We start from the raw sequence: 20,208 nt of genomic DNA on the forward strand, positions 1-20,208 counted from the left end.
TTATCTAACCCTTGGAGTGGCAAGCGTCCGGTCCCGCACACCCTTGTTTGGGAGGCGACCGGCTCCCGGCACGCTGTCAAAAACCTTGAGTGGCAAGCGACCGGCTCCCGGTCGTTGGCGGGTGACGTATTTCACTAACAAATATAAACTGCTAGACCTATATCTCGCTTGCTTATTCTTGCAGAATGCGTTCATAAATAGACAAGGATGGCATTTATTAACGGCCGCGACAACACTACGGAAGAAATTTCGTTCTTATCGTTTACTCAAGTTTCACTGTGTGGCCGCTGCCGTGCGCTGGTATTTTTGGAAACCTCGTATTATACTATTATTTGATATTGAAAGACTATAAAAGGGCTTTGTTTCGTAAATAAATTAATATTTTACGAAATAAATCAGTGTTTCCTACAGGTAATTGTTTTATTTTGTAATTATAGTTATTTAATACATGACTGAGAAAATTTGGTTATCAGATATTTAATAATGAATAATAAAGTTCACAGAAATTGAAGGTCATTCATTGTTATTTAATTAGATATGCCATTTTATGCTAAACTATCACTGTAAGGCTTATCTATAAAATTAAAGTAGTTTTTTTTTGGTGATATTTTTAATAAAATTCGCGAATTCGCGAAATTAATTCGTAGGTGTCACTGCAGTCAAGAAAGATTTTTTCAAAATGGCCGCGCCGCTTGACAGTAAATTTTAAATATGGCGCTGCCATTCCACAGGCTAACTTATAATAATAATAATTTTAATGTTCCAATTTTCAACGCAATCTGATCACTGAGTGGAAGTGGGTTAAAATCGACTTCTAAGATTAACCCGAACCCTTCTAAGAGTTAAATAAAAACTGGTAAAAAAAATATACCTCTCCTTGCATTCGGGTAAAAAAGGCTAAAAGAAAAGTGTGCGGTTAGTGTACGACCTCGTATTTGTCGTCCTGAACGACAAAAATGCAAGACCTGATAATTCAAACCCTCATAGTAATTATAATTACGTGAGGGTTTGAGTCAGGCCGTACGTTATTATCATTCATTCTCGGTCAAAAATTACAGGTCTTACATTATACGCATCCGATGAGAATCTTCTTGCAGTTCTACTTACTACTATTACGACACGAATTAACTTATGTTATGGCTCATAGAAATACAACTATACTAAAAATTATAATATTCTGAACTACAAAAGCCCTCAGCTCCATTAATATTTTACAAGAACTGTCACCAACATATAAAGCGACCGTAAACCTTCTTTGTCCTCCAACCACACCCAAATTTAAACAGTAAGACGAAACAACAGTACTTCTACTTTACAAATAGCAAACACAAACTATGTGTCTGCATGAAGTGCACCAATTATGTTTCGGCAAAACAGTAGCACTGTGAATGACGTCACACATGTTTCATTTACCTCGTCGCTTCGTCGGTACCGCATATCACTTGGTCACGGGTGGGCGTAGTGACACATCCGTCACAGCTATTTGTCATTCTCTGACTGGCGTTCAAAATAAGTTTGTTAAAATACAGTCACGCTTTACAGGGGTTAAGCATTGGTCTTTATGTCAATTGCGTACAGATCAATTTAGCTATTGATTGGATATGAAGTAGAGATGCAACGGATATCCGGCCAGTATCCGTTATCCTTGTTTTATTCAGTGTTTGCTCTGTCTTCAGAGCAGGGTCTAGCGAAAATAATAAAACGCAGATGTAGCAATTAAAATAAACCAGGAGCAGACGGAAAACTAAAACTAAACGCTAAACTTAAAAAATGCAACAACAAAAGGTCCCAACCAGGCCGGTCACCTTGGGACGTCAGACCAACACCCTCCAACGAAAAGAAGTTGGAGGAGGCCTATGTCAAAAGACACACCGAACTGAGGGACATTTTATGATAATCAACAACAACAAAAATAGAAAACTACCAGTTCGGAACAAAAAGGCTATATTATTATTATTATTATCCGTTATCCGGCCTATCCGGCCACTATTTTACTATTCGGCCGAATACCGGATAGTTGCGTACTATCCGGCCGGATACCGGATGGTAAAAAACTTAGTTATTAAATGATATTGTAACGGATAACTCACGTCTTAAACCGAGTTTAGCTCACACATCACATCACACATGCTCGACATGTTATCCGTTACAATATCATTTAATGAGTGAGTCTCACGGTAGTTGCATGTTGAAAACTTATAGTTATGTTTAAAAACTAGTATTTATTTAAGAATTTATCAATTATTTATCAATTACAGCTTAATTTAATTGTACGTAAAACTAGGCCGAATATCCGGCTTCCGGATGGTGCCACAGACAGACACATACACACATAGCGGTCACACTAATAACACCCCTCTTTTTGCATCGGGTGTCAATAAAATAGATACACATACAGAAACACTGACTTAATATACACATGCATGCCTATTTCTACCAGCCAAAATGGCCGCCACTCAGCTATGTGTCGCGAAAGGATCTGAAAATAAATCTGATAATGTAAATGTGACCCAAGCATTTTAGTCACCTGTTCCTCTTTGAAGCGGTGAGTTGTTTCTCGAAGTCGAGCGCGTCAATGCAATCGTCGATGGTTTTCTGCAGCGTCAGCTTAACGCTGCCGTCTTTGGCGGACTTGACGGGCGTCGGTGACTCCACGGTGTAATCTTCTGACATATCCACAGATACGTTCAGCTCGCTGTGAAAAACAACCAGTTCGAATCTATGGGTATTTTTTTTAGAGAAGCCGTGTTGACCTATGGTCTCTCAGAAATCGTGGTCGTGGGTTTCAACCCGGGCTTGCATCTCTGAGTTTTTCGCTATGAGTTTTACCGTGAAAGAAGCCTGCACGCCTTTTTTTTATTCGACTGGATGGCAAACGAGCAACTGGTTCTCCTGATGGTAAGAGATCACCACCGCCCATAAACATCTGCAACACCAGGGTTGGGAGGCGTTGCCAACCTAGAGGCCTAAGACGGGATACCTCAAGTGCCAGTAATATCACCGGCTGTCTTACTCTAAACGCCGAAACACAACAGTGCAAGCACTGCTGCTTCACGGCAGGATTAGCGAGCAAGATGGTGGTAGCAATCCGGGCGGACCTTGCACAAGGTCCTACCACCTGCCTGCCTGTCAAGGGATTCAATGATGTGTGGTTCCCAATCCGCATTAGGCCTGCGTGGGAACTACGGCCCAAGCTCTATCATACTGAGGACTGAGCCTTGCAGTGGGTCGTCTATATGTTATGTAATTTTAATATTATATGTTTCAACAATTAAGTACTTTGTTGTTAAGCTTTTATTATGATTTATTTTGTCACCCGTAACGTTGTTATACGCCCCGGGCGATACATGCCTTTGGCACCCTTTTAGATACGACAAGTCATCCCTCTCCTCCGAGATAAGTCTATAAAAGTCAATAGTCTAGTTTTCCTTTAGATCAATAATAGTTAGGCTGAGCTGGCGCGCGCGGCACAGTATATTAACTGGCGCCCCGGGCAGCCGCCCAGTCCCCCCCCCCTCCCTAAATTCAGCACTGGTTCTACAAAAATATATACGAATTGTAAATGAATGTAGAGATGTAAGTACCGTCTCCATAGGGCGTCGCGGCGCTCCTGCCAGTCGGGCGGCGGCTCCTCGACCCACGAGTTGAAGTAGCGCACGATGTGCTCGTGCTCCAGCTTGGCCAAGGCCCGCACTTCGCGGAGCACCCGCTCGCGCTTAGACTCTCTGTAACAAACATCATTTGAAGGATATAAATTCGTTTTTGTGCGTTTACCTCAGTGATGCCAAACTTTTTCTGGGAAAGCGGGGTTTTGTAACTTTTTGAGTGAGAAAAGCGGGACTCCTTCGTCGAAAGTGGGACATAGTAAAAATATGTACAAACTGTCAGTAGCAGTCTATGTACTGCTAAAAACATTATTTTTCCTTTTTGATATTATGCCGTCGTTGGGTAAGAAATGTATATAATCAGTTGTTTTTAAATACCTACTTACTCGTATCACACGAGATAAAATCAAAGATCGACCAGCCAGTCTGCGTCAAGCTGACATTAAAAAAATTTGGTCAAAATATTTTTCGTCACTTCCCAAAAAACTTTATCGCAGTGGTTTCATTACCCAAAAGTGCCCAAAAGGATTTTTAACATTTCAAATGTTATTCATTTGATCAAATTATCCATTGAGAATAATTTTACTTGGTCAAGTTTTATTAAGACAAACGTTTTCCTTTGGCTCTTAATATAATATTCCACAAAAAAATTGTTCAAAGCGAGCGAGCAGGACTTGTCGGGGCAGAAGCGACTCATTGCAGACGGAAAACAGCCTAACGACAGTAATAAGGTTATTTGTTTAGTCATTAGTCACGAGCCTCTGTACTGACCTCCGTGGCAGCGTGATCCTCTTGACCGCATACGAGCAGTGGTCTATATTGTTGCGCGCCTCGAAGACGACCCCGAAGCCGCCGTGGCCCAGGCAGCGCAGCGGCGTGAAGTCGTTCTCGTAGCGGCCGGAGTACTCCGCGCCGTTGGAGGGGGGGCGCTCGTAGTGCCGCTCCACCACTATGTACTCCTGGAAATAGCGTACTATTCCATCACACTTGTTCTTAAACAGTGTCGTAACATGTCGGCTAATTTGGTTGCAACTTCTTTTAATAAAGACTTAGGGGCCTTTGGAGCCAAGAGAGAAGTGAAGAGATTTTGTACGCAATAGTTAGCAGCTAACTCAATGGACTAACTACGTCCTACTACCGGGCACAGGCCTATTCTCAGAATGAGAGAGCTAAATCAAGTTTTTATTTTATTTTAAGAGGTAAAAATGATTGCCGTATGTACGAAAAGCTGTGACTAAACTACTCTTTTAAGGGCGGATACGGCACAGCATCCGAGTGGTATAAGCACGGATCCGGGCCAAGGCACACAACGGCACTCTGTGGCAGCTTAGGTGACCGGTATGGACACGGGACTATGCATACTAAAGGTTGTCACGGTAGAATCTACGGGACCCCGCGGCCTACCAACCTCAACAAGAGGGCAACGTCGGAGTGGTTTTAGTGGGTATACTTCCCCCTCCTTCCTATTCGGGGAAGAGAGCTCCATATAACCATCCGGGTCTCTCCGGGCCCCGTGGTACCCGTAAAGAGTTTCCACTTGGTCAAAAAAGGCATACATCGGTTAAGAGTTAAGACTTGCCTGATGATTAGTCGGCAGCGGAGTGGACGGGCGGAACTTGGGCGCGAAGAACCTCGGCCAAATCATCAGGTTCATCAGCAGCGCGGAGCTGACAGCTATCAGCAACACCTGAAACACGACCATTAGTACTGGCTACGAAGCTATAGGTACCTTTAGGACGCGAATTGGAAGCTCACTTTATGCCTAAAATACCACGTTCCGAAAAAACAACATATTTCAAAATACTACATAACAGCTGGCACGAATGGATTGAATAAGTGAATGAAAGTATGTGTGTATGTAACCTATTTGAATACGCTTCACACATATATGTAACGGGTTCCTATACTACCTAGTAACGGGATGTTTTCCTCAACTGGACGACTTAATTATACACCTATTTTGCTGTAGGCACTATTAATTTATTTATTTATTTATTTATTATTCAATTTGTTTACACGGTATTACAGCGAACCAATACACCGAGAAACCAGGTTACTTAATAAACTACTATACTATCCACTAATAACAATTATAATATAAAAATTACAATAACAATATTAACAGCAGAAACAAATAACACTTACAAAATGACAATTATGAGTAACCAAACTTACACGCGTACGGTGGTCTGCCTGTTGTCCATCGCCTCACAAAACCTCAGACATTCTCGACAAACAGCTACCCATTTCCATTCAAAAAGGTCACATTCCGGTACAGACCCCAAGAGAGCATTCAGAAGAGTGAGTGCGCGCGGTATTGGCGCGTTTCGGCGCGACACCGTGCGCGCCGCCGGCACCGCAATTAATGCCAGCCTAGCTCCTGGAAGAAGCTTAGCAGACACTTAACGTTGCCGACGACTTCCTGTGCCCTATGTCACGAAGCTACAAGTTACAATTAACAAGTGGTAGTCCTTGTTTAACAGTGCATTGAAAAGAGACTGCCGCTTGTAAATTGTAACTTGTAGCTTCGTGAAATAGGGCGCTGGAGTGAACAGAGGGCATATCACACACACACACAAATACAAACATCGTCACACCTGTATTCCCAAATGGGGTAGGCAGAGCACACGAAACGTTAACGCGTCGGGGCCATTTTAGCAATTTTAGACTTAAAGTTTGACAAAAACGGTACAATAGTAGCAGGTGTGGTAGGGCGTATCCCTTCTGCCAATCTAACTGACTGACTGTTACTGTTAAAATTTTAAAATTAATTGTAAATTAATCTTGTTTTCTGGCCTAAAATAAAGTTTTTTTAATCGCGTTTACAACCCATTCAATAATTAAACTTAAAAATATTAACTAACCTCTTTCCACCAGAACCAGAGCGAATAAACGTGCACGTGAATGTGGTGATGGTCGCCGTCTATTTTGGGGGGGACGGTGGGGGGCTCCAGTTCCAAATCATCAGTCACCTGGACCGCTTGGTCACAGGTCTCTTGGAGGTAGAGGAAGAAGCCGTGGTTCGCTGGAAGTGAGGTGGGGGTGGGTTATTATTAAGTTGAGATGTGGAACTGTGAAATGCACTGTTGAGATGTGGAAGTTGGTGGATTATTCGGTTATATTTTACTTTTGCTATCTTAGAATAGAACTCTGTTATATGTATAACGTTTTAAACTTTCGTGATTTACACTCATAGTCAAAATACCACCAGCGGGACTTATCACGCTAACACACACGAGTATTAGTAGTCGTGTGTGTTAGCGTGATAGGTCCCGATGGTGGTATTTTGACTGTCTGTTATATGTATAACTTAGTAAAATATTTTTATTTAAAATAATATAAATCGCACTGATATAAATTTAATTCCATTCATTTTGAAATAAAAAAATAGTAATAATTGGTCTTATAGTGCAAAACTAATGTACAGTCGACGGTATAAATATGTATACAGCCGTAGCGTCAAATACTGGTTAGCGGCATCAAGGTGTACAGATAATTTTGAAATCTTGGTAACTATATGTATGACCTTGATTGTACCACCATAATACATAAGCATGTAAGTAAACATTATCCAAATTTCATACACGGACTTTTTCAGCTGCAAAATGAAATAAGCACATTTAAAAAAAAAACATAAATTGAGATCGGTTCTGTTTAAAAAAAAAAACTAAACTTACTGGTCTGCCCCGTAGCGCCGTATAGTGTGATAAGCGACAATGTGTTAGGCGGTGTCTCTTGTAAAGACAGTGCTGTCTCGCCGCCTTGTATTAGCGGCCGGGTGTGCTTCAACTTCCAAGGCAGAGGCTGCGTCGACACCGACGTCTCCAACTTTTGGGCATATAGCTGGCTCTCTTGGATATACAGCTGGGGAAACAAGGGGTCAGTTTGACTACTGTTTCATTACCAAACCCCGTTATCAAGCGGGCAGTTTGATGGCTAAGAAGTCTTGAACAGATTTTGTGTACAGTCGAGTTCATAAATATGTGAACATGACTTTATTGTTAACGCAGTAGAAGCGTGTTCAGATATTTTTGATCAAATTTTTGCTCAGATGTTTACGAACTCGACTGTACATATCACGGTAATAACAGGAAAGACGAACAAAAAATTATTTCTAACACGAGAGAATTAGCTTAGTGCGACCACCATATCATCGGAAACGGCAGTGAAAAACGTTCTGCCAACATAAACAATAATAAACTTGTGTTGCCAGCAACATGTAAATACAACAGCCAATTACTTATACGTATACAATAAGCATTAAATTAATAAAACTACCTATCCTAAACTTAAAATACTTACATAAATAAAAACTAAAACAAATAAACGGTAATTGAGTTTATCTGAAATATATATCTGAAAACTAAATTAAAAAAAAGTATCTATTTTTTTTATTTTTTTTTTTTTTATCTCAACAAAAAGAAATACATTAAATTTATGACAAATACTTCGACAAACTGCAAAACAGTTTGTTGGCGAATACTACACTCCTTATTTTTAACATTATAATATTCAACAATAGGTACCTACTATTAATTAAATTACATCGTGTAGTTTATATTTTATAACTTAGTTTTATGATAGTTAATTAATTATTTTGACATTGCATATCACTAATGTTGGGTAACCATGGGATTTGTTCATACACATACACAAACAAGGACGTTGAAAAACGAACCGGTTTCTATGGATCAAAGAGAAACCCATTTTGTTGCTTTTGATAAGTTCACAGTGCCAGGTACGATCAAGGACTTATGAGCCACCATTCATGAATTCATGAGCCACCATGGAAACTTTTTAAAGGAAAAGTCATTACGATTTTCCTTTTTCATTAATACGTCATGTCACTATGACGTTTACTGTGAAATGGTTCCATGGTGGCTCATAAATTAAAGTCCTTGACCGTACCACAATTATAATTTGAAGCTATATAACAAATACCTGCGTGCGATGTACTCCGATGTAGAGCGACGGAGGCGGCGCGAGATCGTCGGTGAGGGCTCTCGTGCATTCCCACAGGACATCTATGCTCTTTAGGGCTCCAGCCTGCAGTCGCCACATGCCTGCTACCGGCGCTTCAAGCTGGAACAATGTTTAAAGGTTAGTTGCTGTTCGAAAAGCGTCAGTGTAGTACAGATCTGTTCACTCACGAAGGCGCGCCCTTTCCACATTTTATAATTGTAGTTTTAAACGTATCCGTAAGACAAGTCTATGTGTGCGTAGCTCGAACGTGTCCTCAGTCGCAAGCGTACCGTCAGTCACGCACACTGAGACTAAGACAACGTGTAAGTACGAGGTTTACTCGTAGACATTGATAATTAGCTGTGGAGGGGCGCGCCTTCGTGAGTGAACAGATCTTAGGTGGTGATAGTAGGATTTGTGTGATTTGTGTGTGGTGGTAGTGTGGAGATGATCGGCTGCATGAAAACACGTTTTTTGCTTCGAAGTAGCTATCTTAAGTTTGCAGATGAGCACAGTAATTGTTTACAAGTTCATTAGTTGCAGTGTCACTGTTATTGCCAAATAGATAAAGCTGCATATACGTTATGCCTATCCAATTTATTAAAAGTGTAAACAAGCCGATTTCATCAAAATTCTTGTATAAACACCTACTGGATCGAATCAATATAACACATTTATCTATAGATCGTGTCTTTAACTAGATGTCTAATCACTTTTTTTCACCAAAATTCACTTGATTTAAATATTTATATTTCATTTGAAAAATCTTCGTCAAAATCAGACGTTATTTCTTGATTGAAACATGTGTATAATCTGTAGTAGCATAGACTAACTAGCGTAGAGATGGTGGAAAATTTAACATTTTAAAAATCGATTAATGCGCGGACGAATAAGCGATTTTTATTTACTTTCCTTAAAATTAAAAAATAGTTACTGCTTTTATAACTGAATAAACAGTCTTTGGAATTAAATCAAGTATTGTAAATAATAAAATAGACAAAAATACGTTGATCTATTCAATTAATAAATAATCGATTTACTGAACAGATTCATTATTTTGCAATAGGTTTTAGGTTTTCACATCACTAATTGTCTATGGTCGAGTTAATGGCGTCTTTGTTTACGCTTGTCATAAATTGGATTGGAATACAATATAGTACAAAGTTAAAAAAAATGCATGACCGGGGAGGAAGAGAAGCTTTGCGAATGGAAAAAGAGTCCGCAAGTCCGCTCCGCGTTACTTTCTCACTCCGCTCCGCTATCTAGCTCCGTGCGTATGGACAGAAACAGTCTGCGTCTCCGCACCGCTCAGTGGACCATAACAAAGTTTGTGTGTGACACACGATAGAAGCCTGTTGCAGTCAGCAACTTATCAAAAGTCTTATCATTATCTTAGCATTTTGCTGAACGAGTGCCCGATTCACAACCGCAATGACACATACTATCTTACTATCTATACTATCGTACTTAATAATATTGTTGTCTTGTGATGTAAATAAATGTATTTCTTTCAAAAAAAAATACTTGATAAGGGCAGCAGAGACTCTCTGCGACGGGGTTCTAACGAGTGTTTAAAACGCTCGAATGGCACAGTACCTGTTGCTGCCACAGATACTGCGTCTCCCCAGGCCTCGTGACAGCGACGGTGCCTTCCGGCATGGCCACGCGCACGGAGACCGCGCCCGCGCCGCTGCCGGCCGGCCCCAAGCACTCCGGGCTCGCCGACAGCGCTAGCTGGTGCTCTGCCACGCTGAAGTTCCATCTGGAGACATTTGTAGTTCAGCTTAGATCCATTGAGACCATCTTATAATAAAATCTGTCTACCATGAGTAGGCAATCAATGGTAAAACTGCGGCAAATTAAAAAAAATGGATTGGTAACAAATTTTTGGCATGAAAACCACTATTTACATGAAAACTCTGTAAAAGAATGGAAAAAGGTCACAGCTCATTAGAGCCACCCGGCACCCGACCAGCACCGCCTCGACTTTCGGCTTCCACTCGTTGTCGACAGGTGGTCCACGGGTGGACGCCGCGTTAACAACGAGTGGGCCTCGCGTGGTCACCCAGTGAACGTCGCGTGGTCCACGAATTTCCGAGTAGTCTATTATGAAATGAGGGTGGGGAGTGCCGCGCCGACCGCGCGCGGTTAACGCGAGGCAAGGGTGAATCTAATGAGCTGTGACCTGTGTGTGTGTGTGGGGGGGACCTTAGGGGCAGGGGTTCAGAGTAATATGTGTGACAAGTGGGGTGCTATAAATTATAAATTTTCTATTTTCTATTTTTCTGTGCAATCAAGAGTTTACATACATCATCCCAGTTTATATACGTCCCACTGCTGGGCACAGGCCTCCTCTCAGAACAAGAGGGCTTGGTAGTTCCCACGCGGGCCCAGTGCGGATTGGGAACTTCACACGCACCATTGAATTGCTTCGCAGGTGTGTGCAGGTTTCCTCACGATGTTTTCCTTCACCGCAAAGCTCGTGGTAAATTTCAAATGTAATTCCGCACATGAATTTCGAAAAACTCAAGAGGTGCGAGCCGGGGTTTGAACCCACATTACATACATACATACATACATAAAAATTGGTGTGACGTACCTACTTTATGGATGGCCTCTATAGGTAAACCACACGAAGCAAACTGCAATACAAACTTGTCTCAGTAAGGCATAATTGTTTTCATCAATTAAAGAAAGAAAGGAATCATTTATTCGTGACAAGGTACGAAAAAAAAAATTAAAAAAAATATGTCACGAAATGAAAAAAAGAAAACGAAATTAAGCCACTAAGACGTTTATGTGATAAGGTTCTACTGCAAACCTAAAATTAAAATTGCTTAAAGTGGCTCCGAAGCGGTAACGTTTCGTGTGCTCTGCCTACCCCTTATTGGGAATACAGGCGTGATGTTTGTGTGTGTGTGTTCTACTGCAGTGGTACAGTTCTACAGCCATTGCCCTCCTCATTAACGGTGTTATCATGCACGTAGCCACCCAATACCCCACACAATATCCCACTCACTTCTCCTGTCCGGAGCGCGGGTCCAGCGCCCCCACCCGCTACAATATCCCACTCACTTCTCCTGTCCGGAGCGCGGGTCCAGCGCCCCCACCCGCTACAATATCCCACTCACTTCTCCTGTCCGGAGCGCGGGTCCAGCGCCCCCACCCGTTACAATATCCCACTCACTTCTCCTGTCCGGAGCGCGGGTCCAGCGCCCCCACCCGCTACAATATCCCACTCACTTCTCCTGTCCGGAGCGCGGGTCCAGCGCCCCCACCCGCTACAATATCCCACTCACTTCTCCTGTCCGGAGCGCGGGTCCAGCGCCCCCACCCGTTACAATATCCCACTCACTTCTCCTGTCCGGAGCGCGGGTCCAGCGCCCCCACCCGCTACAATATCCCACTCACTTCTCCTGTCCGGAGCGCGGGTCCAGCGCCCCCACCCGCTACAATATCCCACTCACTTCTCCTGTCCGGAGCGCGGGTCCAGCGCCCGCACGGTGTTGGCGTGGCGACGCAACACTAGCACGTGCCGCCCGGCGCCGGTCGCCTGCTGCTCGCTGTTGCAGCCGCTTGAACCGCACTCGTATATCACGCTGCCTGTGGCCGTGTCTATGCCCTGCCAGAGGGTTTCTTTCGCGCCTGGATAGATAAATTACAAATTATAAAAAAAATAGACACTAAGTTCATCATCATCCTAGCCAATATACGTCCCAATGCTGGGCACAGCCCGCCTTGCAGAATGAGAGCACACACACACACCCACCATTGAATTGCTTCTGTAACATTCATATCGGTCAGTATGGGAAATTCTGAAACTATAAGGCATACGAAGATCTGTTCTTAGGAACCATGTCATCGATTTTAATAAGAAGAAAAACTGCATTCATACGTTTATAAAAAAAACCGGCCAAGAGCGTGTCGGACACGCTCAAAATAGGGTTCCGTAGCCATTACTAAAAGAATAAGTAAATTTTTCGAAGGATTTCGTATTTTATACGGAATCTTCTAAATTTAGGTATATTTTATACCTTAGGCTGCTATTTACTCATATACTACTAATAATTATCAAGCAAACTTAGCCGTTATAGTTTTCCTTGAAAGTTTGATATATTTACTACCATCCTGAATTTTTACAAATTTTTCCACCCACCGGTTTAGATTTTAGAGAGGGGGGGACACGCTCGGTTTTAATGAAAATTTGCACTTTAAAGTTGAATATTTCGCAAACAAATCACTGAATCGAAAAATTGTCTAAGCAAACCCCTTGGTTTTAAAAGACCTACCCAACAATACCCCACACTATAGGGTTGGATGAGAAAAAAAAAACACCCAAACTTTACGTCTACGGTACCCTAAAAAAAAAAATATTTTTTTCCCTTTTTTATTGTACCATTTAGTTAGCATAGTTTATATAACAAAAAATTACAACAAAAGCTAGCAAAATTACAGCTTTATAGCATTGATAGTCCCTGAGCAAAGCTGCGGACGGACAGACAGACAGACAGACAGACATGGCGAAACTATAAGGGTTCCGTTTTTGCCATTTTGGCTCCGGAACCCTAAAAAGGCAAATGAAACACGCGCAATCATGCGGTTTAGCAGCCTTATGACTCACCGCCAAAGCCTGCTGTATGTAATGCGGTAAATCTTAGTCATCGCTCAGCTGCAACATGTTTATGTCTTTCATAACTCTTATGTAATTTTCTGATAAGGTTTTGTGATTTTTGTAACAAGTAAACATACATAATAAGTTTCTGATTTTTTTTTTTAATATATGCTTTTTTGCTAACTGTACTTTTTGTTGCATTTCCATCCAAATTACAAAATGTACCAAATTTCAAGTCAATCCGACCACTGGAAGTGGGTCAAAATTAACTTGCATAATTTGACCCAACAATGACAATAACAGGGCAAGTTAAATAAAACCTTGTAAAAACACACGTAAGATATACCTACTTAGCTAAATGATCGATCATCCATCTCTATCTTCGTTATTTTAATACTATATTTTAACCCCTGACGCAAAAAGAGGGGTGTTATAAGTTTGACCGCTGTGTGTCTGTGCGTATGTCTGTAGCACCGTAACTCTTAAACGGGTGAACCGATTTGAATGCGGTTTTTTTATTTGCACGCAGGTTTTCTAGCGATGGTTCTTAGATATGTTTTATCAAAATCGGTTCAGCCGTTTTTGAGATATTAAATTTTGAAGAGATGTCGGGGGTTTTCTAACTTTTTTTTGGTTAGGTTATATCCCGACCTAACGTATACGTCCAATAGGTATGTACAGGCCTCCTCTCAGTATGCTGTAGTTCCCACATGGGCCCAGTGCGGATCGGGAACTTCACGCAAACCATTGAATTGCTTCGCTGTTGTGTACAAGTTTCCTTCACTATAAATCTCTTGGTAAATGTAGAATAGAATAGAAATATTTTATTCGCTCTTCGCACATTATATAAAACATAATAAAATACATTAAAAAATTAAAACAATAGCAAGTTAAAATAAATAAATAAATATTATGGGACACTTGACACCAATTGACCTAGTCCCAAACTAAGCAAAGCTTGTACTATGGACACTAGGCAACGGATAAACATACTTATTTAGATAAATACATATTAAACATCCAAGACCCGAGAACAAACATTCGTATTATTCATACAAATACTGCACCGGCCGGGATTCGAACCCGGGACCTCAAGCTTCGTAGTCAGGTTCTCTAACCACTTAGCCATCCGGTCGTCAATAGTAAGTCAGTTAACATAAAAACAAGTATTATGTATATGCGAAATCGCGAAGCGGTCCCAGCTCAGCATAGTTGAATATCAAATTTATTTTGAAATGTAAATGTTATTTGACGAAAAACTCAAAGGTGCAGTCCTGGATTTGTCAATAGGCCGTATAGGCCGCGGCCTAGGGGCGGCAGCGGCCTAGGGGCGGCAGATTTCAACGAGAAAATTATTTTAGAAAGTTACATAGGGCGGCGGATATGTAGTGGCCTACACTCCTAAAAAACATAAATCCGCCACTGCAAAGGTGCAAGCCCGCGTTTGAACCCACGGTCCATAGCTAGCGTGGCATAGCTTGAGAGGCCATAGGAACCTCTCGGCCACCACGGCTATTACAGTACATTACATTACATTACAGTAACATAATCTTGTTTGTTAAGTGTGTTAGTTAAAAGGCAAAAGCTATAAAGGGTTTGTGATCTAAACCAGGGTTTCTCAAAGTGGGGTACGCGAACCCCTAGGGGTTCGCTATTCGACGGTAGGGGGTTCGCGACAAGGTTTACGTGATGCTGGCTGCAAGACTGGCAAGATGATTAAGATTGGTTTTTGGAGTCTTTTTGTATTTTTATTTCAACTCCAAAGTTTACTTATTTGTTGTTGTTTGTTTCAGTTTGTATTTTCGTTGGCAAGTCGATTCTTACCTATATTTGTTACCTTTTATTGAAATAAATAATCAATAATATAGGTGCATTATATATTATGATGATGATTGAAATAAAAATAACCTTAGTGTCTCCAACAGTCAATTTATTAATTTCTTGGGGGAGGGGGGGGGCAGGTAGGGGTTCGCTGTCATCTAGAAACTTTAACAGGGGTACGTGGAGCCATAAGTTTGAGAAACCCTGATCTAAACAATAAAGTCGCAACCGATAATTTCATATCTTTTAAGACCTAACTGTAACTAACTGTGACATGTCAATCTGACTTGAGATTAAGGGGGGAGAAAGGGGTTGTGCCAAACCTCACATCTCAATAAGGGGCAAAAGGAGTCGAGTGGTCGAAAATCCTAAATAAATAAATAAATATCATGGGACACCTGACACCAATTGACCTAGCCCCAAACTAAGCAAAGCTTGTACTATGGATACTAGGCAACGGATAAACATACTTATATAGATAAATACATACTTAAATACATATCAAACATCCATGACCCGAGAACAAACATTTGTTGTATTATCACACAAATATCTGCCCCGGCCGGGAATCAAACCCGGGACCTCAAGCTTTATAGTCAGGTTCTCTAACCACTTGGCCATCCGGTCGTCAAATCTAGGTATCTCTATCTCTCTATCTTAAATAATTATTGGAAGTCGTGGTGGCCTAGTGGTTTGACCTATCGCCTCTCAAACAGAGGGTCGTGCGTTCAAACCCCAGCTCGCACCTCTGAGTTTTTCCAAATTCATGTGCGGAATTACATTTGAAATTTACCACGAGCTTTGCGTGAAGGAAAACATCGTGAGGAAACCTGCACATACCTGCGAAGCAATTCAATGGTGCGTGTGAAGTTCCCAATCCGCACTGGGCCCGCGTGGGAACTATAGCCCAAGCCCTCTTGTTCTGAGAGGAGGCCTGTGCCCAGCAGTGGGACGTATATAGGCTGGGATGATGATGATTTACCACATTTACCGCGAAGGTAAACATCGTGAGGAAACCTGCAATTAGACGAAGCAATTTGGTGTGTGTGAAGTTCTCAATACGCACTGGGCCCGCGTGGGAACTACGGCCCAAGCCGTCTTTTTCATGATGATATGTCGAGATGATGATGATGATGACGAACTTGAATTCGTTGTCTGAATCACACCATGTGACCTATACACCTAGCGATAAACAATTAAACACTCGCGCATGCTATGCGGATTACTCTTATCAATAAATAATGCTGATAAGGAATATTTTGCAAACAAAAAACTGCTGTGTACAAAGTCATGTAATTGAAGGTACATAATTTACTGCCTATCTTTGTCTACATTCTTGTGAGTACTAGCGTACCTTAGAGAACTAATTAAATGTAAGAATATCTGCCGAATGTACTATATGTGTAAAGTACAAGTTATTGAATGAAGAAAGAACTTTAATTATGCTTAAATAATTTCCTAAATAACAAAATTTGATCATTCTCATCTAGGTCTCAAGCAATATATTATTATCACTGAGAAACAGTCGGGATTGTGGAAGATATAAGGAGAATTTGAAATTAATCTCATATCCGAAGTATCTATTCAAAGAAGTATTCATATTAAACAAGCATACTCATACAAGTCATACAATACAACATTGTCTTAATAGGGATGTTGACACCAAAAAAAAAATCGAAGACACGACTCCAGTAAAAAAAACGCTTTATTTTACCCCTGAAAACCAGATTAATTTTCGATTAACTACAAAATTAGATTTTTTGTTGCTTTAAAACAAATAAATAGTTAGTTGATTGAGTTGGCGAACAAGTGACGTCATTATGTTGCTATTTCCATTCAAACTCTATGGGAGAATTGTGTTTTGACAGCTCTAAAAAGTACGTCAGTTGATAGGTGGAGTCAACATCCCTATTATAATGTATAACTAATCAAGAAAGTCATCGCTAAAACTTGTTTAAACTTGTTTTTTTTTCATTTGTTGTTGGAATGTGCTTGGAACTCAGACTTGAGGAGAAGGGTACTTGGGGGTTTGGGCCCCATGCACAATGGCCAGGTCAATTGTTGGCTCTCAGAGCCAACATCTGACAAAGCCATTTGCATTTACCAATTTTTTAATACGTCCCTTGCGTAGGGAAAATGAGCGAGCACCCATGAGGCTGACATGATCACCTGGAGTGTTCAAAGCTTAAAAAAAAAAAGAAAAAACCTTCTTGCAATAGCACACACCCCCCTTATAACTGTACTATGTAAATTTATTAAAAATAACAAATTATTTTTGTAGGTAGTTTAACAAGTTTTATGTTTGTGTTGTCTTATTTTAGGTTCTCATCCGATTACCGCACACTGAATCTACCGAACAACGACTATACTGATAGTGTCTTCTCCAACCTCGACATTGGCGGCATCATTAATAGTATCGATGGAGCTATACTTTCAAGAATTGAATTGAATTGAGAGAAAAAAAAAAATTTTTTTTTTTTCAATTTTCGGTAAGAAAGACAACATGCTATTTAAAATAGGTTGTTGTATAATCTTTTGTCTTTACCAGAATGAGTTTGGTCAAATTTAGTATTCAGATGTTTTACTTCCTAACCCTTTTTAAAGGTAGAAACAAAACCATATTACACACTCAAGACTTTTTTTTGTTTATTTCTTACTAGCTGTTACCCGCGACTCTGTCAGCGTAATATTCATTTATCGTTATCCAGAGGGAAATATGCAATTTTCCGGGATAAAAAGTATCCTATGTCCTTCCCCGGGACTCAAACTATCTGTATACCAAATTTCATCTAAATCGGTTCAGCGGTTTAGACGTGATTGAGTAACAAACATCCAAACCTCCAAACATCTTCACAAACTATTACATTTATATTATTAGCAGGATTTTTATGGAGGCTTTACGTACGTGATTATGTCAGCCTCATGGGTGCTCGCTCAGCACCCTAGGCTTGGGAACAAGCATTTCAATATCTTCCCAACTGGGAATCGCACTCAGGACCTCAAGCTTGATAGTCAAATTATCCAACCACCAAGCTATCTTTTCTCAGTCTGTAACAAGTAATAAATCAACTCACCAGCTATGACGAGGTCATCGGAGTATTTGAATGAAGATGACAAGAGCTGGTCGGCGTCAAAGGGCAATGGCTCGATGTTGTCACCACTGAGGCTGTACAATGTGCCTCGGAGTGAGGGCACCAGTCGCACCCACTTGCCTCCCGCTGTGAGCTAAAATGCATAGAAATATTTGATGGATTAAAAATATAATATAAAAAAATGATTTATTAAATAGTTAGCTTACAGTTGTGGTACACTGGTATGGTATTATCATAATCATACTCTATTTTTACTAATCCTTATTAATTTTATTAATATGAAATGAAGTCGAACTGATTAAGATGAAATTTGGTATGCAAACAATTTGCCAATCCAGTAAGGACATAGCATAGCTTTTATTCCAGAAAATTGCATAGTTCCTGCGAAATAGTGATTAACAACTTCTTCTCAAAAGCATTTTTCTTGTCCATTTAGTTTTAGCAGTCCAAAAATACAATTTTGTATTTTTCCATCTCACCTCGACATGATGTAGATTAGATGCCAGCAGTGGTTCCGTTTCGACTTCCCATGCCTTTGCGCCGCTTTCAGTTGAAAATGCCGTTAACTTGCCATCCAGTGTACTTACTATCATAAGGCTAGAAGAAAAGAGAGAGTGAAACATTAATTACACACATTAGAAGGAGAAAAACATTAAATAGTATAAATACTAAAACATTAAATACTTAGTATAAATACTATTTAATGTTTTTTCCTCAGATATGCACATAAATCAGTTGTTTTAATAGGTACAACTGTTAAATAATTATATTAAAATTGTATCATTTTTGTTGTGCCACATTTCCCAGGAAGTGATTATATATCTCCTAACTTAGTATGACCCATAAATTGGGCACCACTCAGCTTAATGTACTGTTCAGTTGGACCCATTTATAACTAAACATATAAAAACATATACATACACTGTGACAATACAAATGACAGAAGAAAGAAAGGCACTCTACCTTTTCTTAACTGTGACTTTTTAATCCTTCTGTATTCATATCTGATATATATTGCGTACCTTGCTATTCTATCTACTTATTTATGCCAAATTTTCACTCAATACAATCTATAGAAGTTGGGAGAAATTCAACTCTAAAGATTTAAAATTTAAGTTTTGTAAACATTACCTATGAATTTTATGGCTGTATAGACATGTATCATTATGATCATAAGTTTTGGTAAATATATAATTCAATATGCTTATAAATAATGCGTAATAAGTTGAGTAATAGCAGGAAAACTTAGTTTCAGAATAAACTTAATTTAATTTAAGAGAAATGCATGATTTTTAGATATACAAATTTTATAAAAATACATGGATTGAATATAAATGAAAACAATATTACGCGGTTATCGAAAATGCGGAAGAAACCTTCAAAATAAACCAAATGAAAGTGCATCAAGGTTTGTTTACCATTTTATTTCCAATTGTTTACCCACGATTACCAGAAAAGTACAAGTCTATACATGTTCAGAACTCAGTTCATGAAGAAAACAAGCTCTACTTACTCATTTTTGTCCGTATTTACATTGTGAGGATTACAGAACGGTAATTCTTGGACTGTGTCTTCAGCACGAAAGGAACTTACAAGGCATGTAAGAACGAACGCGGCCTTCAAAGCTATAACATTCCAATACCATTCCGACATTTTACTAATGTAAAACTATTTTCGGACATTTCAAACTGGAATACTGTTATTTTTTTGTTATTACGAAACTTTAATTAAAATTACAACCCTCGCTTCAAGGCTCTCGCACAATATCTGTCATTTTTCTCACACTGAACCGAAAAATAATAGCTCAAAACTCGTTTATTTACTCAATTTATAACCAATCGCTTATAAATTTACTTTGCTCCAATTGGTAGAAATGTGCCGTAAAGTGTCTTATTCCACCGGAACAATACGGCGAAGCAAATCCGGGCACGTCCACGTAATTGACGTGAACTGTCAAAAAAGACTATTGAAGCAATTCTTTTAACGCTAGTTAACGCCAATCTACGAAAAAACTGTGATCAAAAATACACTTTATGTTATTATGTTTTAAAGCTCATATTTTATGAACCACTCAATCAAAGCTAAGAACAAATAACACACTTGGCACCAGTTACAT

General features: G+C 40.0%; 2 protein-coding genes across 2 annotated transcripts in view; both read right to left on the bottom strand.

Annotated features, from left to right (window-relative positions):
• The window catches only part of LOC141439212 (eukaryotic translation initiation factor 2-alpha kinase-like), a 28,825-nt gene extending 8,798 nt beyond the window's left edge, over nucleotides 1-20,027 (bottom strand). Inside the window, 13 exon segments of the mRNA XM_074103402.1 lie at nucleotides 1,414-1,497; nucleotides 2,528-2,695; nucleotides 3,585-3,725; nucleotides 4,377-4,564; nucleotides 5,185-5,292; nucleotides 6,470-6,630; nucleotides 7,283-7,469; nucleotides 8,547-8,687; nucleotides 10,164-10,329; nucleotides 12,035-12,212; nucleotides 18,075-18,225; nucleotides 18,572-18,689; nucleotides 19,606-20,027. Coding sequence (XP_073959503.1) covers nucleotides 1,414-1,497; nucleotides 2,528-2,695; nucleotides 3,585-3,725; nucleotides 4,377-4,564; nucleotides 5,185-5,292; nucleotides 6,470-6,630; nucleotides 7,283-7,469; nucleotides 8,547-8,687; nucleotides 10,164-10,329; nucleotides 12,035-12,212; nucleotides 18,075-18,225; nucleotides 18,572-18,689; nucleotides 19,606-19,745 — 1,931 coding nt within the window. The 5' untranslated portion in view covers nucleotides 19,746-20,027.
• Mcm2 (DNA replication licensing factor Mcm2) overlaps nucleotides 1-20,208 on the bottom strand; it is a 70,141-nt gene that overhangs the window by 31,369 nt on the left and 18,564 nt on the right. The window lies entirely within an intron of this gene.

Source organism: Choristoneura fumiferana, chromosome 20 (genome assembly GCF_025370935.1).
Source record: "Choristoneura fumiferana chromosome 20, NRCan_CFum_1, whole genome shotgun sequence".
Taxonomy (NCBI): domain Eukaryota; kingdom Metazoa; phylum Arthropoda; class Insecta; order Lepidoptera; family Tortricidae; genus Choristoneura; species Choristoneura fumiferana.